This window comes from Pyxicephalus adspersus, chromosome 4 (assembly GCF_032062135.1).
Source record: "Pyxicephalus adspersus chromosome 4, UCB_Pads_2.0, whole genome shotgun sequence".
In the NCBI taxonomy this organism is placed as follows: domain Eukaryota; kingdom Metazoa; phylum Chordata; class Amphibia; order Anura; family Pyxicephalidae; genus Pyxicephalus; species Pyxicephalus adspersus.
The window spans coordinates 107,709,385-107,735,304 of NC_092861.1; the positions used below are offsets into that span (position 1 = coordinate 107,709,385).

General features: G+C 36.3%; 1 protein-coding gene across 2 annotated transcripts in view; it reads right to left on the bottom strand.

Annotated features, from left to right (window-relative positions):
- LTBP1 (latent transforming growth factor beta binding protein 1) overlaps positions 1–25,920 on the bottom strand; it is a 210,704-nt gene that overhangs the window by 137,376 nt on the left and 47,408 nt on the right. For both annotated transcript variants that reach the window (XM_072409251.1, XM_072409252.1), the window contains exons 3-4: positions 24,803–25,097; positions 2,785–2,963 (exon numbers count right to left, since the gene is read on the bottom strand). In XM_072409251.1, the coding sequence (XP_072265352.1) occupies positions 2,785–2,963; positions 24,803–25,097 (474 nt within the window). The remainder of the gene's footprint in view (positions 1–2,784; positions 2,964–24,802; positions 25,098–25,920) is intronic.

Sequence of the window (25,920 nt, forward strand, 5' to 3'; positions counted from 1 at the left end):
TTAACATCTCCCATTCCTAATCTCCTCCTACCCCACGTTGTATACTAGCCCAGCCCCCTCTAACAACACTACCTTTTCCTTAACCCCTTACAAGCTCTGGGCTATGCCTCGCACCTGGTCATGTGGCACTGCGCCTAATTCTTACGGCTACGTGCCTCTCTTTTTCTAAACATTTTTTATGCAGGATAACATTTTACATTTTGACAACTTTTGATTGGGGTCACTTGTTTTATTCATGTTAGAAAAGTAAACTATTTTTATAACTTAGGTGGATCCAGACATACTTCACACTCCCACAAAATGTTCTGACTCAACAGCATAATGTCAACCTCTGAATGTTATCATGAATTCACTCACATGGTAAATATTCTTTTTATTATCAAGAATTTATGCATGGAAAGTGTGAATGGGAAGTATTTTTTTGCTGTAAACAAGTGTGATGAATTGTGGTCAGTGACTCACAGAAAAATTACCTAAATAACTGCATGTAGACAGTGACACTTATATCCATAAACCTGGAAAATCAGTTCAATCTAGACTATAACTTTGCCAAAGGAAATGCTCTTGGAACTGACATAAGCAGACGCTCTGTAATACCACACATAAACCACAGTTTATCATGCCATGCAGCATGAAATCCAGAGATGACCATGAACTGCCACACCATTGGCCGCCCTCCAACACCACAGTTTGGGCAATGAAATAATATTTTTCAGCAAATATGAACCTGAAGTTGCAATGTGTCTCTAGCATGGACATTATTAAGCAAAACACACAATACATTACCTTTATACAAATAGGAGTTTCTATCAGTTACCATGTTTGCTTTTTAAGCTAACTAGTGAGGGCTTCATGTTAACTTGGAAAAGGCTTCTCCCGTGCTGCATTACAACACTGTAGGAAAATAATTGTACAAACCCAATATATTTTAAGTGGATCAGGCCAAAATAGCCTTGCCAAGCGAAAATAACATTAATACTATGAACTGTTAGATACCCACAATAAATGTTTTACAGTTTATATTGTCACTAGCAATACCAAGTTATAGAGAATCTAAAATAAATATTTTGTTTTTATAAATATTCTTTCCTCTGCTATCTTTTGATTGAAGTAATAGCAGATTCAACAGAAGACAAAGCACATTTAAAATGATAAAATTAAAAATTTTATAAAGCATGTTTATAGGTCCCTCGTTGTAGTAGTTGAATTTTTTTTTCTTTTTATCTTTTTTTCCATTCCTAGGTTGGCTTTGCTCACTCTACTTTACATGTAATTGGTAATCTAGGTGCCAATATTTTTGACCATGACTGTACTTTTATTATATAAGGATGCCATTATCAGAATATAGCTAGCAACCTAGTCTTACAACAAACCTTTAGAAGCTGACATTAATAAAATCAGGCAGTGCTATTGACCCCACTATTTGGCCCACTAAAATGCACCTGTACCTAGACTACCTACCTGTACCTAGACTATGGATATTAAAGTATTTACATATTCATTAACCAGCTTTAAATGTGTTTTAAATCCTGACCTCTGCTCTCTGTATTTTTAGATACTACAATCAAATTAATCCTAAAAGTTTGTAACAGAGACACTTGGCAGCCTTCCAACCTAAATACACAGGAAGGCCCCTTTTATACTTGCAGTGGAAAAGCATGGCTGCACCCAAGTGAATAGCAAACTGAGACTGAGCACCTGGGAGTAGCAAACCATACCGCAGTTAAACGCATTTGCATGCGGATGTGGCTGTGATGCAGCTGTTCTTCAAGAGAAGGAAAAGAAACAACATGGCCAAAACTGACTTGTCATTTTCTGCAACTACATTTTGATCAACCACAGCTGCATGCAAAAAATGGTTCCCAATCAGTCAAATTCAATTGAAACAATAAACAAATAGGTCAACACCTATATGGTAAAAAGGACCCTGTTTGCTCACCAAATGTGATCTAAGGAATCCACAGAGTCACAATCCCTGAAACAATGTGGTGTGTAATTGGGCATGATTTTAGCATGATGCTGGTGGGTACTAGGTACGAGAGCAGTGCAAAAGCAGTTTACTGTTTACATAAGGAACATTGCAGTATCTTAAAAAGTACCCTCTAATAATTAGGGAGCAAAATATTTTTTTTAATTCAGTACATGGGGTTAAATAGAGGCTTGGGAAAGTTATTAAAATTCCCAGGAATCAGCAATATTGTTATGGTGGATCCAGCTTTCATTTCTTTAAACTGGAATTAACTGTTATTATTAGACAATACTCACTAAAGACATAACTACTGCCTTATAGTACCTATACTGCCTCGTTAAATTCTATGAGATTATATGATCACCTGGCTTTTGTTATACTGTAATGTACATTTCAATATTTCCTTTTATGCATGTACTTGTTATTATCTTTTAACAATAAAAATGACTATGAGGACTTTTATATAATGAATCAAATGCGATGCCACAAAAGTCTAATTTTTATTTTCTGTATAAACTGATCTACTGCCTTAAAGTAACTATTCATCCTCTTTTCTTGGCAATTCACCTTATTCCTCTAACAATGTGGAGATAGTTATATCATGTATAGTATTTTTCATCACAGAAATAGTCATAGTTCATCAAAAACTCTATATTTTCACGTAACCAAATACTTTAGTTTTTTTGGTATTTGGTAACTTATGGAGCATAAACCTGTGCAATATTCTTTGTGAATTAATTTTTAGTTAGTGGTTTTTATAGAAAAGAAAATTTGATTTATAAAGTTTAAAATAAGTTGAAAGTTTAAATACTTACCATGACTGAACTGAGATGACAACTGATCCAGAGCAGCTGTCCTGAGCGGGAGAGACCCTTCTGTGGATTGTTCACCCAGAAGTATTTTCTTAGAGCTGGAAAAATACTTTGGCTTAATCTGAAATTGCTGGGTATGTCCATGTTGGAGGTTCATGGTTCGAGTCTGTGGAGGTACCATCCTGTGTAATGCAAAACAGACCAATGAATGGTGTATTACATGATGAAACTAAACAATATATATATTTAATGTTAATATGTTAAGCTCTGACCTTTGTGTACTGTCATATGTACTTTCTTTTTACCCAATTCAGTACAAACATACTAACCCGTTTACAAGGAACTTTACTTTTCACGTGGAATGTTTTCACTTTCCCCACAGACCCCAGGCAATTTTTCAGGTTTTTAGAGGCTTTGTAATTAACTTTTTTTTTTCATCTTAAACATGTTCAAGTAGATCCCTCTGACCCTATTTCCACATAAATTAAGGTGGCAATACTATGCTGCCGCTTTGCAATTAACTCAAAACAGTTGGCAGGGACCTTAAAATAAAGTTTTTTTTCAGTTATTCCATTTTGCAAAAAAAAACATGTTTTAATAAAAAATAAATGTTTGAAAACAAATGAGTACAAAAACACGTAATAGCAGGGCAGTGAAGAAATTTTTAAGTGATTTTTTTCATCAGCAATTGTGACCTGCTATATTTGGAAAATCTATTTAAATGCATTTTCAGGTATAAATCATAAAGCCTGACTAAATAATAATTTCACAACAGGTTTTCTTCACATGCAGTATAAAAGGTTGTCGTTAAAGAAATGTAAAGTCCTAGAAAAATGCTCTGAAACCAAGAATTTTTCCTATTTCATAGGTCAATGACAGCAGCAAACTTGCACTGTACATGAATGTAAAACACTCTGTAAGAAGCAAGCCTCTAATAAACGTATTTTTTGAAGAAACCAGCAAACCATTAATATAATGGTAATATAATATTTCACTTTGAAAGTGGTACATGCAGATGTTAACAGATAATCGTCCTGTGGATTGTTAATTACCACACTAAACACTAGTGTGGGAGTTGCATAAACAGATGCCTAAGCATCTTTTCTAACTTAATCCCCTTGTCAATGCATGCATAAAGATGAAATAATACTAGAGATTCTGTCTATCAAAAGTAATGTTACAGAGTAATCCTAAGAAGCTACTGGCAACCTGCTAACATTCCCGCTCTATGGTACTTTTCTCTAACTGCTTTTCCCAACTCTTCTCTATTAGCAAAATATTGGGTCATTAAAAAGCTTAATTTTAACTAGCCCAAATTACAGTTTTGAACTACAAAATGAAGCAAGTGGACTCAGGATACTAGCCTATACACATATGAATCATTTAGATCAGAAGATCCCAATCACAAGAGCTGCATTATGGCCTGGTACCCCCCTTAAGACATATACACCTTAATCAAGGTCTTCATTCATCTTCGTCACTCACATACTAATAAAAGATGATAACCTAATTAAAATCAAATACTTATTGTCAGAACTGAGCAATTGACTTGATATCTGTGGGTACCTAGAGTGATATCCAGACAAACCAAGCTATTCAAAATGGAAAATCAGATATAAAGCCACACTGGATGAATCTTTTACAAAAGCAGAAATACTCAAATTTTTCAAATTAGCATATATACTTATGCTTATTAAGTTTGCAGGACATTAGATTGCTCTTGCCTTTCTCTTGCTATCTGTTGAGTCTCTTTCTAAACACTTATGTTTCTCATCTGAACCTTAATCAAGTTTCTGTCTGTTCACCTCCTGTTTTGTGATACCTATACCTTAGGTACCGGTATATAGCATCATTTGGTATTTTACTATTACTATTATTTTAGAGCCAACATATTATACAGCACTTTGGAAACTCTATAATGATGCCATTAACTATTCCACAGAGGAACTCAGGCTATTATCCCTACCAAAGTCATATGCCCTGAACATGTTCTAAGGTCAATTTTTAGGGAAGGTTAGCTAATCTACAAGTAAGTTTTTGAGATGTTAGAAAACAATTCTATGCAGGGATAGGTATGGTATTTTTATTTATGTATTTCGCACCCCACAAAGCCAGAGACAATTAGCATTGTTTGGTAACAGTGCAAAAAATGGGTAAGGGTATTAGATGGGTAAATGGGTAAGGACATTAGATTGTTGTAATAAAAGTACAAAATATATTGCGTCTAGGCTTAAGGACAGATAAGAAAGCAAAACCCAAGAGGAGCAAAAAATGATTTTTCAGACTGTAGCTCTCATAGGTTTCTAAGTGGCCCTGCAAGCTCAAAAGTTTCAATTCTAGAGGTTAAAAATGGAACTCCAGTGGAAAGGGGAAAAAGAAAACATTCTACATAGGGGAGTTACTAAAAGAAGGAATAATAATAATAATAATTATTATTATTATTATTATTATTATTAATAAACAGGATTTATATAACGCCAACATATTACGCAGCGCTGCACATAAAAATTTTGGTGGAGAAAAATAAAGTAGGAGTAGTGGAGGGGGAAGAAATCCCTACCAATAAGAGTTCCAGATGTCCAACGTTGTATATTAGCCATGAAAATGTTTGGAACTTAAGACCCCCCACCCCACAATCACCTTCAGCGGAGTTTTTTCCACAAAAGTCCACAATACACAAAATTGTAAGCAAACTGAACCAAAGCAGTTTTTCTTATATTGAGTTTTAAGAACTGCTTACAATTTACAGAATTTCAAAAACAAAAAAACTTGAGTTATAGACATATTTAAAGCTGAATAGCAATTTGAAGGTCTTGTTACCCAATCATTCTTCATGAATCATAATATTCAGTTTCAATCATAAAATTTTTTAGAAAATGACAGCTACGTGTTTTCTTTACTGTTATAAAATGAATAAAACTATCATTATATTTATGAACCACATTCAAGGATGCCTTTTAGCTTTACTTGTTCTCTAAGAAAACTTCTCTTAAATCTGGCAGATACAGGAGGAGTCATGATGATTGGTACATATTTAGAGATATAGGCAGCTACATTTAAAAACAACTCTTGATTTTCCTGTATAAATTGAGCTTGGTCTGCCCTTTTCTTTTTTTATCAAGCCTCCCTAGTGGTACTTGGTGCATGATATACAGTCTCAATAACCTAAAAGGAGGCTTTACAGCAGAGTACGCCACAAATATCAGACATAGTGAACAGTAGCATGAAATAAAGAGTGCTGGAGGAATGGCATCTGACAAGCTGGAGGTGGGGTGGTCTGTGGAGCAAAGTGTGGTTGTGGACCTAAAGGGGAAAAGTGGCCTGGGTAAAAAAAAACAATTATTTTTTTCTAATTCAATTGTTGATGTTAATTGCCTGGACAAGATTGAACAATAGCAGTACATTTATAGTTCCACTCTACAAGAGAAGGCATACATTGTGGCATGGCATCAGTGGTGGGGAGGGGAGATTTTATAGCAACTGAAATGCCTTTTTTTTGTCAAAAGATTGCAACATAGCAGACAGACCAGAGTCTTGGGGCTTATGCTTCAGACCATGATTAAATTACATCAATCAGTCACAGAAATCCTAAATACAGTTAACAATTCATCTGCTACTAAAATGGTAACACCTTTGATGTTATTTTATTTATAGATATGTTAACTGTTACCTGTATAATAATGAAAATTAGCTTTTAACAACATTTAAGTGACTTTCAAGCTACAAATATTGCCAATTCTATCAACGTAGGTACGTCATAAGATACTGAACAAATGTGTTGTTATCTTGAAGTGGCTTTACAACCACAATCTAAAAATGAAATATCAGTATTAAAAAAAAAACTCCTATAGATATTAAGTTCTGCTAATGTCAAGGTTAACCTATGTATCAAAGATACAGGTCAACATTACAATAAGTCATCTAATATACTTATGTATCATAACGTGAGATTTGGTGGTACATTGTGATCTATAAATTCTTTTAGTCAAAAAGATTTCAAGGTTAAAAAAATCCATATGTAGCATTCCATATCCGTACGTAAATGCATGTTCTCTATATAGCAGAACTTTGTATTTTGTTTTTTCTTTTGTTTTTTGTAAATCCATTGCTAAATATATGAAGAAGTAAATTACAATCCAGCAGGATTAACCCAAACCCCAGAAACTCCCCAATTGTGATATAGCATGGTAGCCAGATGCATTGTTCTGCTGCTTTTTTGATTGGTTGTTAGATGATGACCACCAAATCTGTTAGGCTGGGAGATTTAGCTCAGAGTGTAACTTAGTATGTAAAAAATGGAACACTCACTAACATCACTGGAAGCCCCCCATCCGAGCTTTACCATTCCACCACCAAATGATTTAGGTGCAAATAAATGCATATAAATGCGACCTTAATTAAATTCTTAGCACTGGATTTTACAGAAAGGGTTACTTTACCAAAATGTATTGCAAACACACAGCAATGAAAGAGATTATTACATCTGGTAGTTTCTTACAACTTGTTATATAGATGCCAGTAAGAAACATACTTCATCCTACAAACAAATAGATGAAAAAACAACATTATGATTTTAAATCTGTGAGCAAACATTGTGAAAGATTCTATCATAGAATGATTGTCCTAACAAGTAACTCAAATTGCACTCCACATGAGGTACATGTTACTCCAGTCCAGTGAACAAAACCATGCTGTTGAAATCAGATTCCTGCTGCAATGTGTTAAACCTCTTGTGCTCCTTGTACTTTTGTATATGAACTTGCAAGGACTCACAATCCCCTACCACAGACTGTACCCAAAGCTGCATCCCTTAAAAAAAATGAGACCTGTTTAATATATTTGGCTTCTCTTACTATATAGTTTGAGAAATGTGTCACATACTTTGAAAAATTAGGCTTTCCTGGTTACAAACCCTGGTTGGTTCTAATTACTGACAATCTAATTTACTTGTCACATTGGAAACACTGCTTAGTGTTGTTGGAATATTTTGGAGTAATCTGTAGTTTTGATGCAATAGTCTGGCTAGAAAAGCGGAAGGATACAAAGCCATAATAAGAAAAATGTGTCATCATCCTTGCTATGCAGTGAGATAGGTATTTTAACTATATAAGGTATCTAGGAGAATAGCTGATTACCAGCCAAGTAAACATGCCTACAGGCTTAAATGATGGTGAGTTTATGATCAGGAGACCTTTTAAAAAATTATTAGTTGTTTCTCTAATAAACAAAAAAAATCCTCAGTTTTCTCTGGACTAGAAAATTTCTTAATATAATAACAGGAAAAAAAGAACAAAAATGATCGTATTTTTGTTATTCATAACAACATCGTTTAATTTTATTTTAACATACAAAAAAACAACTTGGGGTTAACTTACCATAGGAGTTTGGGCTGTTTTATTAGCAAATCGAGGTATTACTTTACAAAAAAAACACATAAAAGTGGTGAAAAAAATATTTAGCTTGCACATTAGGAGTTGGTTGAAGTCAGCACCTCATTCACTAACTGAAAACCTATAGTAGTTAACAATACATGAACTGCTATTCATTTGCCTGCAACAAAACAGCACACAAAAGTACATTTGCATTTAGTAGTCCTTTAACACTGAGACTTTGTATATCATCTTTGGGGCTTTAAAGTAAAACTTTAGCCTAGAGAAATAATTGGTCATGTTCATATCTGACAGCTGAGAAGTCCAAAGTGAACTTCAGTGTGACTATATATCACACTTCAATACCTTGTCCTCTGTTTTTAACAAACCTAGCTTACATTTTGTATTGTATCACTTATGATCAAGTATCAATATGCCCTAATAGTTAAGCTTTCAGTGTCATAGGACCAGCACCATGCAGAGGTTTGAACTTGAGTCGCGCGCCTTGGGTTCAAGTCTGACTTAATAAGTCACCTAATAAACAACTTGCGACTCAACTTGGGGGTTTTGTCCAGCGACTTGCGACTCGACTTGAGGGTTTTGTCCAGCAACGTGCAACTCGACTTGCAGGAGGTCATCAGTACCAACGCTTTCCTCCCAGCCTTTCTTGCATTCTAAGTCCACAGCTTTCTCCTCTGACAGCTAAAGGGGGCTGAGAGGAAGACCGTGTTACAAAAGCCTCACTGTCTTCTTCCCTGACTACTTCAGCTGTCAGTGGAGAAAGCCAAACTTAGTGCACTTAGAATGCAAGAAATGTGGGGAGGAAGGCATTATAAGAGACTCAGTACGATTTGCAAAGTACTTGATAAATGAAGTGACTTGACTTGGGACTCGACTTGGAAAAATTCTTTGTGACTTGAGACTTGACTTGGTGTCAATGACTTGGGACTCAACTTGGACTTGGAGGGTGATGACTTAGTCCAACCTCTGGCACCATGTTGACAGAGTTGACTGGAGCTGTGCCTCCCCAAAGCTACTATGAAATCTGTAAGAGGGAGTGGATCATCAACAGATTAACAACTGGACCCACATTTATACAAGCTAATTTCAGGGTAATTTCAGAAGAGCCTTCAGCTGCAGACAGATAGCCTGTTTTTGGTTTAAATGCCTAAGTTTCAAAACTGAGGTATACCTTTATTATATCTACTTGGCTTGAAATATTTAAAAATCTATTTCAATATGGCTTTCTATTCCATATAACAGTGTATCTTACATAATCCTTGAAAGTACTCATGGACAATCAATGGCCAATGATTAAAAGTAGTCCCATATAACTATTTGGGTTTGAAATTTTCACCTAGATTTTGTTTGTTTTGCACTGATAATGCATGTTGGATAACTGGATATTAGGTTAACAGGTTTTATTGTAAAAAGCTATTTCAGTTACTTTCTAATGTCTAACCTTGAAATGTATGTGGCCAGCGTAAAGTGATTTAATCAGCTTGGTTTAATATCAAGCAGTGTGTGAAAAATTAAGTACATCCTTGCCACTTCCCTTGGAATTAAGAGGGATAAGTAGAGGCCAGGCTCTGCTAATCAAACACATTTGAATAAATGATCTTCAACAAGTATGACCACTTAAAAAGCAGAATTTTTCTTAGTTTGATGGTCTGAAACATTCAGGTGTGTTAACACAATGCCAAGGAAGAAAGACATAAGCAAAGGTCTTGAAGAAGCATTTGTTATTGCATTTGTATTGACAACCTGAAAATAATTAAAAGGTCATTTACAAACAACTTGTTCATCATTCTATAGTGAGAAAGTTTCAATACATTTGCCAACCGCCTCAGTGGACATCCAAGTTATTTCATCTCAGGGTAAAACTGTGTAATGCTTAAAGATACTGCAAAAAACTGCCATGCACCCCAACAAATCTACAACAGAATGGCCAAAAGAAAGAATACAACTGTTGCAAAGGCCCAGTCGAAGTCCAGACCTCAACCCCATCAAAATGCTTTGGCAAGAACTTATGAGGGCTGTGTGTTAACTAATTCCCACACACCCCTAATGAACTAAAGCTATGCGTATGCTCTCCTGGAGCTTTATGCTCCCTTCCCAATGTTTTTTCCCTCTGACTTCCACCTCAACTCAACAAGACAAGATATTATTATTGTGATTTAAAACTTCTATTTGTAAGGCCCTGGTCAGCACCAGTCCTCACCAGACACCATTTCCCCAATTTAACACCATAGTCTTCACCTTTAGTAAGCCTTGAAATGTCAGGAAAAGGGGAAAGGTTAGCAACAGAAAACACACTAAACTCTCGAGCACAGATTAGCGCAGCTAACACTACAACAGGCATAGGGCAACAGAAGCAGAGAGGCTATAAAGCCTCAGCAGCCAATGGCAGCACAGGACTGAATCAGAAACTACTCTGCTCATTAGTCTCAGCACAATCCCCTTTAGCTGCACGATCTCAGAGCAGGGGATGCAGAGGGACCATTCACATCCAAAGGGAAACCGGGGATGCACAGGCTGCAGAGCAGAGGACTGACAGCTATTTGCCTGATCCTCCCTGCGGCTGCAAGCAACGCTGAGGAAGAAAATAAACAGAATGCGCTATCCTACGGCTGGCAACAGTACGGGATTGCTGCCTAGATTATTGTATCCTAACACTATCAATAGTATATTTCGGGAACTGGGCTATAAAATCACATCCCATGAGTATAGTAAAGGTACACAGATTCTTTCTGACAGTATTGTTCTATTGTTGGAAATGTCAAAGGGCAATGGTCACTATGCTACATATTTTTGATGATGCCCTTTCTGGGACTCTGTGAGGGAAATCACCAAGACATTGTATATGAGGCAATGTATACCAGATGATTCTGCATTCTTCTTACTGTAACATGTTCTCACTGAAACACTACCAAACCTCTGTGGTGAGACATCTTGTTAATGTGGCAAAATCCTGTATCTCACTCTGTTGGAGGAAACCACACCCTCCTAGTATTCAGCTGTGGTTCTGAAGGATAAACAAAGGTAAAAAAAAAATGATTAAAGCAACCAGCCTTGGTTGAGATACATTTACTGAAATATGGCGAGGAATGGGGGGGGGGGGGCACAATTCATGTTAAAGGGCCCTGTTTATTAAAGCTCTCAAAGGCTGGACAGCATACATTTTCATCAGTGAAGCTGGGTGATGCAGCAAACCTGGAATGGATCTGATCCAGGATTGAAAACATTTGCTAACAAAAAGCAAATTACTTTTACAAAATCTATTCCAGGTTTGCTGCATCACCCAGGTTCACTGACTAAAGTGTATCCTCTCCAGCCTTGGGACCAGGAAGGCACAGGTGGTTAAACATATGCTTATATGACATTTATATGACATTTGGACTGTGGGGCTTCAAGCGAATATTTTGGTGATGTACCATAAAGAGTCTACAAATTTCTGTATCAATGTCTGTCTGTATCAATGTCTGTATGTTTGGTTCAATTAGTCTGATAAAGTGTTAGTAAATGATTGCCATTGTGTTTCTGTCTGACATCTTGATATATTCTATACCTTTAACATTCAATTTTAGTTGAACTGCTAGCTGTCTGTTAGCACATTTTTAACATCCCTAGTTATTCTAGCAACACATAAGTCCACAGTAATAAACATTGCTCATTTTGGTGTTAATGGTAAATAGTTCACTGGAAGGAGTGATTATCTTCCGGAAATATTTTACTTGCCTGTCCCCAATAGGATAGGAACTGTGGGGGAGATGTCTGTCATAGTTTTTTTTATGGTAATCAGACACATTTCATAAGGTTTACACACAACTGCCCTTTTCGAAATAAGATCTCGATAAAGGCTGATTACTTCCGCATGGTCACATTAAATAAATTATTTCTTATTCCTTAACAAATAACTATATACAATTTGGCTAAAGGAGGTTATATGTTACACTATGTGCACTTTTAAGTAAGGACATTTTTAATGCATTTTTGAAGTATCTTTCTCCATCTTATATCAGAAAACAAGGTTCAGGTTTCATAAATGCCTCTAGTGACCAAATGTCTTTAAAGGAGTTTTGAGAGATTTTTGAGACTTTGTTACTACAAATTTGAAGGCACAATGGCTTTGTTGTCAAATTTTTCAATGTATGAGATAATGTCTGCAATAAAAAAAAAATAGTCTGCTATTAAACAGTATTCTCATATGCCATTTTTTTTTGTATTGTAAACATAATAAAACATTGTCAGGATACAATTTTAATAGTATGGAACTACAAAATACATGAAAAAAGACTAAATATAAATATTAACATTAAATATGCAATTATGCATATTTAAGGATGTCCCCTATAGGATTTTATAGTATCTTTAATACCTTTTATCATGTTTTGTTCAAAAACAAAGAAACACAGTAAATACTAACAATGTTGTCTCTTGAGATTCAGACCTGAAACGGAGACACATTTATTTAAGCCATTTCCTAATGTTACTATAATTATTTTGATTCTAGACAGCCAAATAATTGCAATCATTTTGTCTCTTTTAGAGCCAATAAGAAACTCTATGAATGCATCTATTCCAAGACACCAAATAAATCACAATTCCGGCTGAATTCATTTAGGCTCTATTTTTCTGCTTACATTATCTAAGTGTCGTCATTCTCTAGCAATGTTCTGCTGTTGATAGTTCATAAAAGGTAACAAATACTATAAAAGAGAGAAATAAATGCTATTTCACCTTCACAGAGATAAGCTGCAATGTCTATTGTACAGCCAAGCAGAAATGATTGGTTGCTGGCCAATGGACAGATCATACCTATGCACCCTTGTGCAAAATAAAAAGCAAGCTAAAACTGATTTAGGGTAAAGATTAGGACATTACAAACGCATCTGATAATCACACTGTTAACATCAATGTGTGTGCATACATCTTTTTACTTTTAAAGGTTTGGTCTATTACCAGTGACTGGGTTTTGGTAAACCTATTTGTCCACTATATTATCATGCTTATTGGGGACTCTGGGACCAAGTCTTGCCTGTTAGGGTTTCCAGCTTTACTCCTTCTTAGTCCATTCATTTATGCTTTCTCTTTTGCAATGATAACAGGAAAAAAGTATGAGAAAAAAACAGTGAAAGGGCACTCATCACAAAGAATGATAATAAGAAACAAAAAGGGAGAGGGTGCCCAGGTGGCTTCATTACTCAGTTCACAAGATGACAGAACAGCAAATATACACATGCATGAGTTGAATTGTTCAAATTGCCTGTAATTTCCTACAAATTGCCTGTAATCTCCTTGTGCTAATACGTAAAAGTAACAATTAAAGATCAGCAAGCAGGTCCTTGAACTTACATTCATATTTATTAGGAATGGAGAATACTTTGGGGCACGTTGTGTGTTTTATTTCACAGATCATTAACCTGAAAGTACACAGAACTGCATTTTTGGGATCACCAAGTTGCTGAATAATTTTAGAGTAATGGCATTATTTTCCCCTAACAAAATTTTAATTAAAAAAAAAAAATCCAACTCTATTTAAAACTAATATATCAGTTCTGGGTGAAATTGCAAATGTCATCTTTTATACATGTTTAAAGCACTGCAGAATTGTTTTTACTTTTTTGTTAGCCTTTGTAAGCACTATGCATGTTAATATGTTAATGAACAATTAAACATGGTGGACTTCAGATATACAATACAAGGTGATGCATTGCCACAATGGAACCTACTAACATTTTACACTTACAAATATAAAAAGGATTGTTTGGGTTCACATACACTTTGTATGTTTTTGGGTGGATTCAAGAAATAATTGGGTTTATCTTTTTTGTATTTATAGGAACCTTTGCACAGAATAGGTACAGTTTGATAAATATGTCCACCGTTTTTTGTTTCCTTATTACCTATGATTACGCCCACTAAGAAAAAGGTGTCAGGAAATGAAGCCATGTACCACTAAGTACACTACTATAAAGTGTAATATACTCTACAATCCAAAAAATGCAGCTGAACACCATTATCCACACCAGATAATGGTGTGCAGCTGCATTTTTGGATTGTAGAGCAGCATTTGGAGGAAGTTGGAGTGAGCCCCTAGGCAGTGTGTTTTTTTGGTTGAAGCTCAGCACCAGGTATGGCTGGAGCAATGTATATATACACTTAAAGCTTAAAGAGAAACAAATAAACCATAGTGCCAATGTAAGTTTTAAAAAATTTAGTTTTTTTAAACTTTTTATTGGAAAATCAGAAAAAAAATACTAACACAATTAAAAGAACAATGATTACAACCTTTTTTGTTTTTTAGGGAGGGAAGGACTAGGAAAAGGAACTTTAAACAGGGGGTTGGGACATAAGCATAATACGGAAACAGAAGAATTCCAGGTGGGAATGGGGCTCAAGAAACAATACACAAATAAATTCCACAAATAGTAAATAGTAACAATAAGTACACGAGTAAAGCACCAGCTAAACAGACTTACGTGTATCATTTGTGAATGCCTTTTTTGGACTTGGCAAAAGTCAGAACGTAATTCTACCCCTGGGAGGATTCATAAGCATACTGTAGCTAATAGTGTAGTAAAAGGGAGTTATTCTGGATATTAATAGGAGTTAAAATATAGTTAAACCATCTGTGGATTGCTTATCTTTTTCCAGAACATGCTTCCACCTTCTCCAGGTACATAAGGCAATTCAAATCTTGGCAGACTTCTTTTATCGACATAGTTGAGGTTTCCAGCAACTTGCGCATTATTGCTCTGCTTGCTGCAAGCAAATAGAAGTGTGTCCAAACTACATTTGTAGTGTCTTCCTCCTATAGCAATGGGACCACTGGTGGTTGGATACCTATGATTTGTACCTTACTAGCCGCTTCCAGAAAGTTTGTATAGCCGAACAGTACCACAGGCAGTGTTCCAGGGAAGCTCATTGTTCCCCACATTTGGGATAGGAAGATTGTAGAATATGGGGCAAGTCATTTGATTCAAGATATTGGAATCCTTTAAAAGCCTTGGGAAACATTTTGTTTTGGGTTTCTCTCCATCTCTCATTGACCATCAGTTTCCATATCTGATTGTAACTCCCCAGGACCTGGGCTACTATATTATCTGTAGGATGTTTGGACCAGAAGTTGACATTGGAAGTATCCAGGGTGGTATTGGTAAAGAGTTTCTGAAGTTGTGGATAAAGGGCTAAAATGGATGATTTCAGTACCTGAAGAGTGTCCAAAGCAGTAGTAGAGAAAAAGTGTTGAGGGTTACCGCAATGGCATCTCAAAAAATTGGTGGCCTGCATAAAGTATAGGAGATCTTGGGCGATAAGTCCATATTGTCGTTGCACGAACAAGAAAAAGTGTGGAGCATAAGTGCTCGCATTGAAAAGCTAATGAAAATGCATAAGATCATAGGACATGCAGTGGCAGAATCTGCTATGTTCTCCTTCTTGTGGGAATGCTGGGTTTGGGAAAGTGTGGTACCTGGAGAATTATGGGGAGGTTTTTAACTTCCGCCGTAAAACTTTCCAGACCACAATCGTGTCTCAGAACAGATCATGCACATATAATCACGTCCAATGAGCAATCTGTCCACAATGAGATGTCTTTTAACCAATCTAAAGCATATGTAAACGAACATGACAAGTTATATACCCTGATGTTGTGTATGTAAATTCCACCCTCGCTCTTATAGAGCTTGCAAATAGAGTTTTTTCAATGCAATGTGGGGTCTCTTATCCATACAAAGCATAGCAACATCTTATTTAAACATGTGATATCTTTAAATTTTATGAGAAATGGGAGGGTTTGCATTGAGTAAAGTAATCTTGCAAAACGTATCATTTTCAATAAACGACAAATGCTGACAAAGAGCGAGAGGGGCAATAATTACCATGTATGTAGTTATCAGAGGATAATTTAAAGAGTACAAGGAAGAAGGGGCTTCTTCAATTTCAAGATCCAAGAACCAAATAGCCTCCTTGGCTACCTTTAGGGGATGAGGCCAACCATGCACTGTTATAAAATGAAGAAAGCTGTAGTATTTTACTTTTAGAGAAATGGATTTGGAGGCCCGAAAAGGATCATCTATAGTTAATATTATTGTTGTTTTTAATATTTAGATAGTCAACATATTAAGCTGCACTGTACATCAAAAAAGGTTGCTAATGATAGATAGTGACACAAAAAGAGGAGCGGTCCCAGCACAGAAGAGCTTACAATCTAGTTGGGGGAAGTAGCACATAATTTTTTAATTATGTCCTGAATCTTTGGGAGATCTCCCCGGGGGTCAGACTATAATGTTGTCTGCAAATAAAGCCTGACACAGTGTTGCTTGACCAATCTTGACCCACAACAAGATACCCCCAGTCCCCAATAATCTCACCAATGGCCAGAATAAATAGCAGGGGAAAGAGTAGGCATCACTGTCGCATTATTTTCCCAAGCAGAAACTGGTCTGATAAAAAGCCTGGCATGGAGATTCTAGCCGTTGGGTTGGAATATATTTTGATAATATAGTCTAGTATAGTATAGTATAGAAATCTGCCATAAAGGCCCACTGTTTCCAATACTTCTAAAAACCACTGATGATTCACAACGTCAAGGGCATTTTTGGCATCTAGAGAGATTAAAGCAATATTCTCCTTGGGATGTGCCTTGGCATATTCGAGGACAGCCATGACCTTATGAATGTTGACTGTGGCTGACCTGCCTTTGACAAAACAAACTAATTAGCAATTTAGGCATGGTAAGCTATCGGATAGAAGCTCAGCCAGTATGCGTAATAGAATTTCAGAATCTAAATTAATTAAGGGATATAGGCCTATAAAAGCTTGGTGAAGCAGGGTCCTTACCTGGCTTCAGATAATCTGAATCAGATGAATGTAAACCTCCTGGCTTGTGAGCAGAACATCTTCTCCTGGCCAAAGCACAATACAAAATTTTGTAGAGTAGAAGAAATGTCTGATTTAAGAATTTTAAAATATAAAGTAAAGCTATCAGGGCCTGGAGCTGTCTTATTGGTCAAATGGTTTATAGTGTACAGAATTTCAGTTTGGGTGATGTCTGCATTAAGATGTTGTAACACTTGGGCAGGGGCTTCAGGCAATTTAAGAATGTTTTTTCTCCTTGTGAGTCAGGGGGTGATGGGGTGTATAATTCTGCAAAATAATCCTTTAATGTCTTAGTTATCTGTCTTGGATCATAGGTAATCAAGGTACATAACAAAGAAATTGATGAGAGTTTGTCCCTTACCAGATTGGCCAGTAAATGATCAAATTTGTCCTCAAACCTATAAAATTTCTGCTGCATATGCTGATGAAGAAACTGTGCCTTTTATCTCTCCCAACATTCATATAGTCTCTTAGCAGACTGCCAATCAAGCAATAAGCCAAACATGAACGATTTCACTATACGCCCTGATAGATATGCCTTACTTGCCTCTCAGTATAGTACAGGTTGGGATTGGTGAGTGGCGTTGTTGCACTCATGCACTTATCCTGTGAGGGAAACTGTCAAAGTTTGAGGAGCATAGTCAGAGTTAACAATGTCTTGTATGAAGTTAGGCGGGCTGCCCTGGTGAGCTTTTTCCACTTTCATGGTGCAGAGATTCCAAATAGGTCAGGGATGATGGCATGACAAATATCAGCCAGTAGGTTAACATTGTATGTTTCTGGTAAACCAATGGTTCTTAAGTTTTTCCTTTGTGATCTATTTTTTAAATCCTCCACCTGATTTGCCAATACATGTAAACATTTTTGTAGAGTTTGCAGTTTGAATGTAGATTCCTGAGTATCGGATTCCAAGTCAATACCCTGCTTTCTACATCAGAGAGTTTTGCCTAGGCTATGATATCATGGGATAGGGATTATACCTTTACTCACAAATCTTCTACCGCTGAAGTGGTAATACAGCTGTGAGAGTCTATGACCGCGGACTCATCCTCAGAAGAGGGTACCTTGGATGTTTGTGAAAGACACGCTGTGGCCCCGGTGGTCATCTTAGATAGGCATGTGTGCTTATTTTGTTTGCTGGCTTTCCATTTGGTAGGGGATGTTGAGCGATTACCCTTGAGGAAGCAGTCCATCTCGGTTGTGACAGGGTGATATCCAACCTCCACTAATTCACTGGAAAGTCAGAGCAGAACGGTGATTTTTTTTATGCAAAAATCCGAGGTTGAAAGATCGTGGCCTGCATAAATTCAATTGCAAATGCAATTGTAAGTCTTATGTAAAAGCAATCTTTTGAATCATAACTATACTAAGTTACTAAATACTAAATAACAAAGCAATCAATTAACCATGCTACACAAAAACAGTTATGGTTAGGATCTGGATGCGCAAGATCACACAAGAATGGTAATATACTGTGACTTTCTTGGAAAAAAAATACCAAAGCTATATCGACTCACCCTATAACACAAGTTTGGAAAGTGCATTGCAATTTTCATATAGTACAGATGTAGCATGTAAGGTGCTCTGATGATAATACCATAGCTTTACTGTCTAGTCTGATACCACCTTGCCCTACCATACCATGTCCTAGTTTAATTAATATACTGAATCTTGGTAAAATGGGTTTACTGTCTAGTGTGATTCAAATCAAATGCTGCATGTAATTAAGCTGACATGCAGTTGTTAGTTGTTATCATGCAGTTTGCATTTTTACTAGTCTCACTGTTATTTAATTTGGTAACAAGCACCAGCCTTAGGAGATGACCGAAATCTTCCATGTACACACTTTATCTTCAACTCACTTGTGTAGAAGTGCCAGGAATCCAGAAATGTGGCTCACTCTAAAGTAAAACATTCCTGCCTGCCTTTATCAAACAAATCTGACAGACGGCCCAAACCTAGCAATTCTTGGCATGGAAAAGGCCTGTCTAGACTAAATAAGCTCAGCCTGACTTAAGCAGACAGCTTTTAAATTCCAAGTATTTACTGCAAGCCCAAAGTTTCTTACCTCAACTCCTACAGCTAAGCCATATGTGAACAAAAGTGATTTGCTAAAAAGGCTGGGGGGGGCAAGTATTTGATACATTTAACAGTTATTGTTGTGGACAAAGTCTACTGGAATTCAGAGTTGTATTTTACATTTTTAAACATATATACATTTGGTGGTGATGAAAAAAAAATAACTAGACCTTCTAAGAAATGCTCTGCATGTTTGACAGCATAAGTACACATATGTGTTAAATTAATATATCGAGTGGGCTATCCATTTTCTTGCACTCCTAAAAATGCCTTCTAAAGTAAAAACAGGATCTGCTAGCTGGAATAAAATTCAGGCACCTAGGAAGGAACTAGGAAAGCTCTGATGCAGCATAGGGTGGCATGGTGGCTCAGTTGCCAGGACTCTCATGTATAAGGATAATATGCAAATCTCAATCAATAAACATTCTGTAACTATTTGAATACAACACAGAATATAAAGAAAGTTGATTGCTCAGTTGTATGCATATCCAGTCCTCATCTGATCTGATCTCTGTAACCTCTGTTACCAAGTCCCATCTTCTCTTTACCAGGTGCAAAAAGCTGTACCACTTATGCATACAAAAGAAAAGACCTGTTTATTAAGATGCCTCATTGTGTTTGCTATCATTTTAATTCAACTAAAATTATCTTTTTTTTTTTTTTTTTTTTTTTTAGCAAGATTGATACTACATATCGAGTCATGGTAAAACCACATCAAGGTCTTCTGAATAAATAATGAGCAGTGGAAAATCAAGCAATTATGTTCCATATATTAAAAAGAGAAAGCTAAGGTATTCCAATGTAAGTTGATATGTGTAAGGTGAGAAATCTAGATCAAGTTAACCCCAGCTAGATCAAAACATTTTTGTTGGTTTGGGTAGAGGGGGAAAGTTATAGAACCTCAAGTTTCTGTTTTGATCTGTGTGTCAATTTATTTTCACTCATATCCATTCCTCGGTGACTAAGATAGGAATGGAGGAGAAATTATTAACAAAAATGCACATACAGTAATAGATAAGGGTTAGACAATACAAATCCTATTCAGGGTTGACATCATGATGTCCTCAGGCTGGGACTAGGTACAAAAAGCAGAGGAGACTAGTCTGGAGGAATAGGGGGGAGAGGTGAAAATAATATGTACAACACTGCTCCTACCAGCTGACCTCTGTAGGGGGGAACGAAGGGAGGCATTGAAAAGCACTATATGGGGATAGTAAGTGGGGCCACAGTAAAGGAGGAACTTTTTGAGGGCATTAGACATGTGAGCAAACTATTGCTTCAGAGGCACTTTAATGGGGGCACCTTATAGGGGTTGCTATATACGAGGACTATAATTTGGAGACACAATAATGAAAATCAACACACAAGGGGCATTTTAATATTGAGTACTATTAAGGAGCCTAAATATAAGGAGGTGGTATCACATATAGAGGTATTGTAAGCGGGACACTACATAAAGGGCACTATAAATAAGGGGGGCTCTATGGAAACACTATAATGGGGGCAATAGAACAATAGAAGGCAGATACATACGTTTAGGATATGTAAAATATATACAAATATATGTACACATATTATTATTATTGTGAGGGGTAAGCATCAAATCGCAAAATAACAGTAAGGCGACTTAACACAGTGAGTTTGCTTTAGGGCTACTGCCCGTGTTTATTGATCAAAACAGAAGCCGAAAGCAACCTTCCCTCGCAGGGGTTTTATCAACAGGAGAATGTCAATAAACAAAATATTCAGCCTCTAGGCTGGCCTACTCAAAAATGTTTTGTTTTTTTACATTAAGCAGCAAACAGACTGAACTACAGGTACACCTACTCTTTAGCACCGGTTGTGCTAAATAGGCTTCTGGGCCTTAGAAACATGTAGGGCCTTAAATTAGGAATCTGCCCAACCTTGTTCTTGCAGATTTCCAGAAAACCCAGAAAAGAAATTCAAAATAACAAGCATGAAACGTACAGGTTCCCTGCAGACACAACATTGCTAGTTTTACCTGAAAGGCAGTATCTGAGATAAAGCGGCCCCACATACCAACCGTCCAGCACTTTGCCTAGTAGCGCAGGAGACCTTCTTGTCACTGTGCTACAATATATATATTTGATTCTTTTGATACAGTGGAAAAAAATGTACACAAAGCAAAAAAAAAAAAAAAACACATGCCAAAATCTAGTATCTTCAGCAAACAATGTACCAGTAACATGTTTGTTTTGTTTTTGTTTTTTTTATCTAGAGTACTATTTATTTAAACACATATATAATAACTAAAAACCTATACCTTTAGGCTAAGACATTGTGCAATTTTCCATTTGTTCTAATTTAACATACATACTAAATATACCATCTTTTTGAAAAAAAACAGGGCTGGCCATGTCACTCCCCTGCATCGCATTTTGTTACTGGGGGGTCATACATCTGTTGAAAAAATAAATTTGATCTGCAACTTTTATGAAACATATTTAGGGCTCTATTTATTAAAAAAAAGGCAATCAGACTTTCCCTCAAACATTCTCTCATTGTAATCTTCCCGGTTCATGTGTTTCAATGGCATTAATTGATCCCCAACAGGGAATGTTTGAGGGCATGTCAGATTCACTATTCTATAAATAGAGCCCTTAGATTGAATTTTGTGACAAAATTGTGCATAATATGCATCCTGATTACATTCAAAATACCCACTAACACACTACTCATTAAAGCAACCTTTTCATTAGAAAAACATCTCTGAAGCAAGTGTAACTTTAAAATAGGTAAATTCTTACCGATACCTGAAACACCAAAATGCTGATCTATTGACATTTCTGGGAGTGTTTTATGGGTTCCACATTTCCTTCCTCTGACCACCACAACACTTTTGCCTTCTGTATTTAGTGAAGGTCAGAAGAAGGAACGAATAAGATCAGTGAAGATAAAGAAGTATCAGATTCTGATTCAGAGGAAGGTTCACTCAATTCTTTGTGTATGCTTTAAATAACTAGGGTCATTTTAAATAACTAAAGAAAAATGCTTCTTTTGTTTTGATGGTCTAGTATAGCTTCTGTTCCTAGCACAAGATGGCGAAAACATGTGTTAAGCAGAACTAGAGAAATGTGTAAAGCATTTCACCGTTTAATAGTGTCGAAGGAACAAAAAAACTAGATCTAAAGATTTTACATCTGGGAATATTATGTACATAAACGCATTACAAATGTAATCTATTATCAAAGTAGAAGTCACATTATGCTTAACCCCTAGGCAACCCTATCCTAAAAGTACATGTAGTTCCCCTAAAGGGTATTCTGTACAATATAGGTTGTCAAGTAACAACACATTTGTTTATGTGAACATGAAGGGATTTACAAACAAGTCAAAAAGAACAGTATATGACTTGAATGTGTATATTCACATTTTAAATTATGGGTAGAATTTATTTGATTATTTTTTCTGGCAGTTTCCTTACATTCCCACTGTTGTAAGGCTTAAGGTGGAACTAAAATCCCACTTTGCAAAATAAAGAATCAGGCAAGTGGTTACTGCAGTAAGTACATTCCCTGATCCATTATTTTGTAAAGTTGCCCAACTTACCTGCCTGATTGCACTGGTGAAATGTTTGAATACACAGTGTAATTTTTGAATGCCAGGGAAATCTGGCAATCCTAGCTCCCCTTGCGAATGCAGGGGAGTTACATCATCCCGGCATGGCCAATGAAGAGGGCCGAAGATCCTCTCTAGGAAAAAGAAGAGAGGAAGATAGTTCCACCCTGTGGTTGAATGCAGACCACTTAGACGCACGGCTTTAATTCCGCTTTATTATCCAACACCAGATGTGTGAAGTAGGGTTTAGTTGAAATTAGGTGTGACAATTAATATTGAATTAAATCATTTAAAAAACGTTTTATTGAATAGGAAAACTTTACTATCCATATTATAGACATTATAACCTTTGCTACTGAGACCTACATTTTGTACTGAGAAATGGAAAATCCAAATGATGGCCAACTGATAGTGAATGAGGCTCAAGTAAAGGGACTAACTTATTATGGGCATTTTAACACTGGTGTTGATTATAAACAATGCAAAAACATTTTAAAGTTCGTCAAAGTAGAAAATCTTTCAATGAGGTCACCTCTGTAAAGGATAGAAATCTAATCTTTATTGTCCTGCACATTTCATATTATAGAACCATTCCTTCACAGTTTAAAATGTAATTTAATTTCATAAATAAAGTTGTCTCAGGTTAGAATGAGAAAGTGATTTTTAATGCTACTGACAAAATAAAAACACTTTACAAACCATATATTAGTTACTAACATACACAAAACACAAACTAAAGCTTGCCATCTACTGCCCAAAAACATAATACAATCTTGAAGAAGAAAATGATTTTCATTACAGTATCCTTTATTTCCTATGAGCTAAACATTCCAGGTTTGCTGGATCACTTAGCTTCACTGATAAAAGTGTATTCTCTCCAGCCTTGGAGAGCGTTAAAAAAATAAGTCCAAAAATGTAATTGTGGATCTCCCTTTTGTGCAACCATATCAAATAGCAGGTAAATATGTTCACTGAACTATCAAACTTGGTTTATTAAATTTCATTGACCTTTTAATCATGGAAGGACACTTTTGTACTTTTGGTGGTATTTCTACTGCTGCCCCACATTCTTGGGGCTTATCCAACTCTCTTTTTTTCTTTATAACTTCTTTATAACTTCAATCTAAAAGAAAAAGTCACTTTCCCAAGGTGAAGCAGAAACATATTTACCATGGAGAAAACTCACAATGGAGTTTTCAAATCAAAAGCACAAACACTGGGCGTTACTGGAGAAAAGCTAAGAAGATGAGATTGTCTTATCATAAATCTAGCCAAATATGTTAAACTTTATGCTGGAAAAAGTTTATGGGAATACAAGGAAAAAATATTTTTTGTGAAAAACATGAAATGTTATTTTGAAAATTAGGAAACTTTTTGAAAATGATTTTATACAAAAGTACTGCTGGCCACCATATGCTATGGAGGTGCACAGCATGTAATTTCATAGTGACCCACAGAGAAATTCAATTACACTTTCATACTGAACATTGAAGCTAAATCCCAGCCTTAACTTTAGTCTTGCACAGCTGCACGTGCTTCTTACCTTTAATGATATTGCGTACTTATTTTACTGCACAACATCAGCTTCTGTACATTAGAAGTTGCAACAACCTGGTCTAATAGACTTGCCTGGTTTCTTTCTTGGATGGTGGACACTCAACATTATCTAGTCCTTTTTTCCCCACCTAATTTGTCTCTAGCCAACCCCTTTTATACATAAGGGTTAAATACTCTTGAGAGTACTAAGGCAGAATGCTAGGATGTTTTCTCTAACCTACATACAGCACCCTTGATCTCTATAATCTCAAACTGGGATGTTACTGTGTCTAAAATAAGGCAATGACAAAATAAGTTTTATTTTAAAAATGTGTTTATGAGAGTGAAAAAAAAGAAACAAGGGAAAGCAAAATAAGCTTGTGGAAAATGTGGAGGGATTACCAGTTAGAGAAGGTCCGATAGTATGCAATCAGTCAACTCACTAACCTTAGTATAACCAAACTTCAAGCTGCTGTCCCTTGCTTCATTCATCCTTTTATTCATTAAAGTAAACATTCTGATTTTACACACATTTGTCAAAAAGATTGGATTACACATATCCTGTTTAAACTTACTGTGGTTGCGACAGGGCGATGTGCGGCTTTTGTTTGAGTGCCAGTGTTACTTGTCCACCTTGGCTCGATTCAGGCGAGAACTGTACTTGCCTTGCCATTGACTGTGGAGCAGCTTGTTGGGGGATTGGGCGTGAAGGTGGAGCTGGAGCACCTGCTCCTTGGTCTCCTGTTCCAGCAGGAGATGCACCTTGAGTTGCTCTTTCTTCACAGATTTTACCTTTGGTACCAGGTTTACACACACAAAGATGTGGACGTAAGCACATTCCACCATTCTGACAAGGTGGGGAGCAGTTTGCTGTTGAAGAAGACATCAAAAGTATGAGATCAGTACAACAGGAAAATAGGAAATTAAAAGGACCCTAGTAACATAACTATAATCTAGTGAAAACCAACAAAAAACAGACAACATAAAAACATTTTTATCAATGAATGGCAGTAAGGAAGCACCATGTTACTACATAATAAAATATGTACATATAGAATAATATCATCGATAAAAGAGCCCTGTTTCTCAACCACCAACCCATGAAAAAGATTTGTTAAAAAAAAGAACTGAGACTGGGGCAAAAGGCAGTTAGACTAATAGGGCAGTAGTACAAATACTTACTAGGCCTTGGATTTTTATTGTACCAGACTATTTAAACAAAGTCAGTGAATGGCTCCATTACCAATCTATGTGCTAAAAAAAGGTCATCTGCCCATTCTATTTTAATGACAGTGCATGACTCACTTGAGTACACCACAACAACAATAACATGTCTCCAGGGTTCACTAGTTGAAAAGTTGCTACTGAGAACATTATCTATGTGCCAATTTACAGCTAAGGAGTACAGTCAGGGAAGCAGAGCTTGAGAGTCCAAGGTACTGGAATTTGGGCCTTTCACTGTAAGGGAAATAGGCGACAGGTATACCAGTTTTATTGATGCCCCTTCCCCCTTGGCAACTATCATATATGAAGTAAATCTAAGGGGAATGCAGCAGCCAATCTATTGTAAGAGATTGGGGTACCAGTCAGTTTTGGACAGGTCGGAGGTGTTTGAAGGTATCAATCAAAAGTACTCAAGATGCATCATGTACAACCGATCAATTACATCGAATTCCATTTTGAATCAATTATA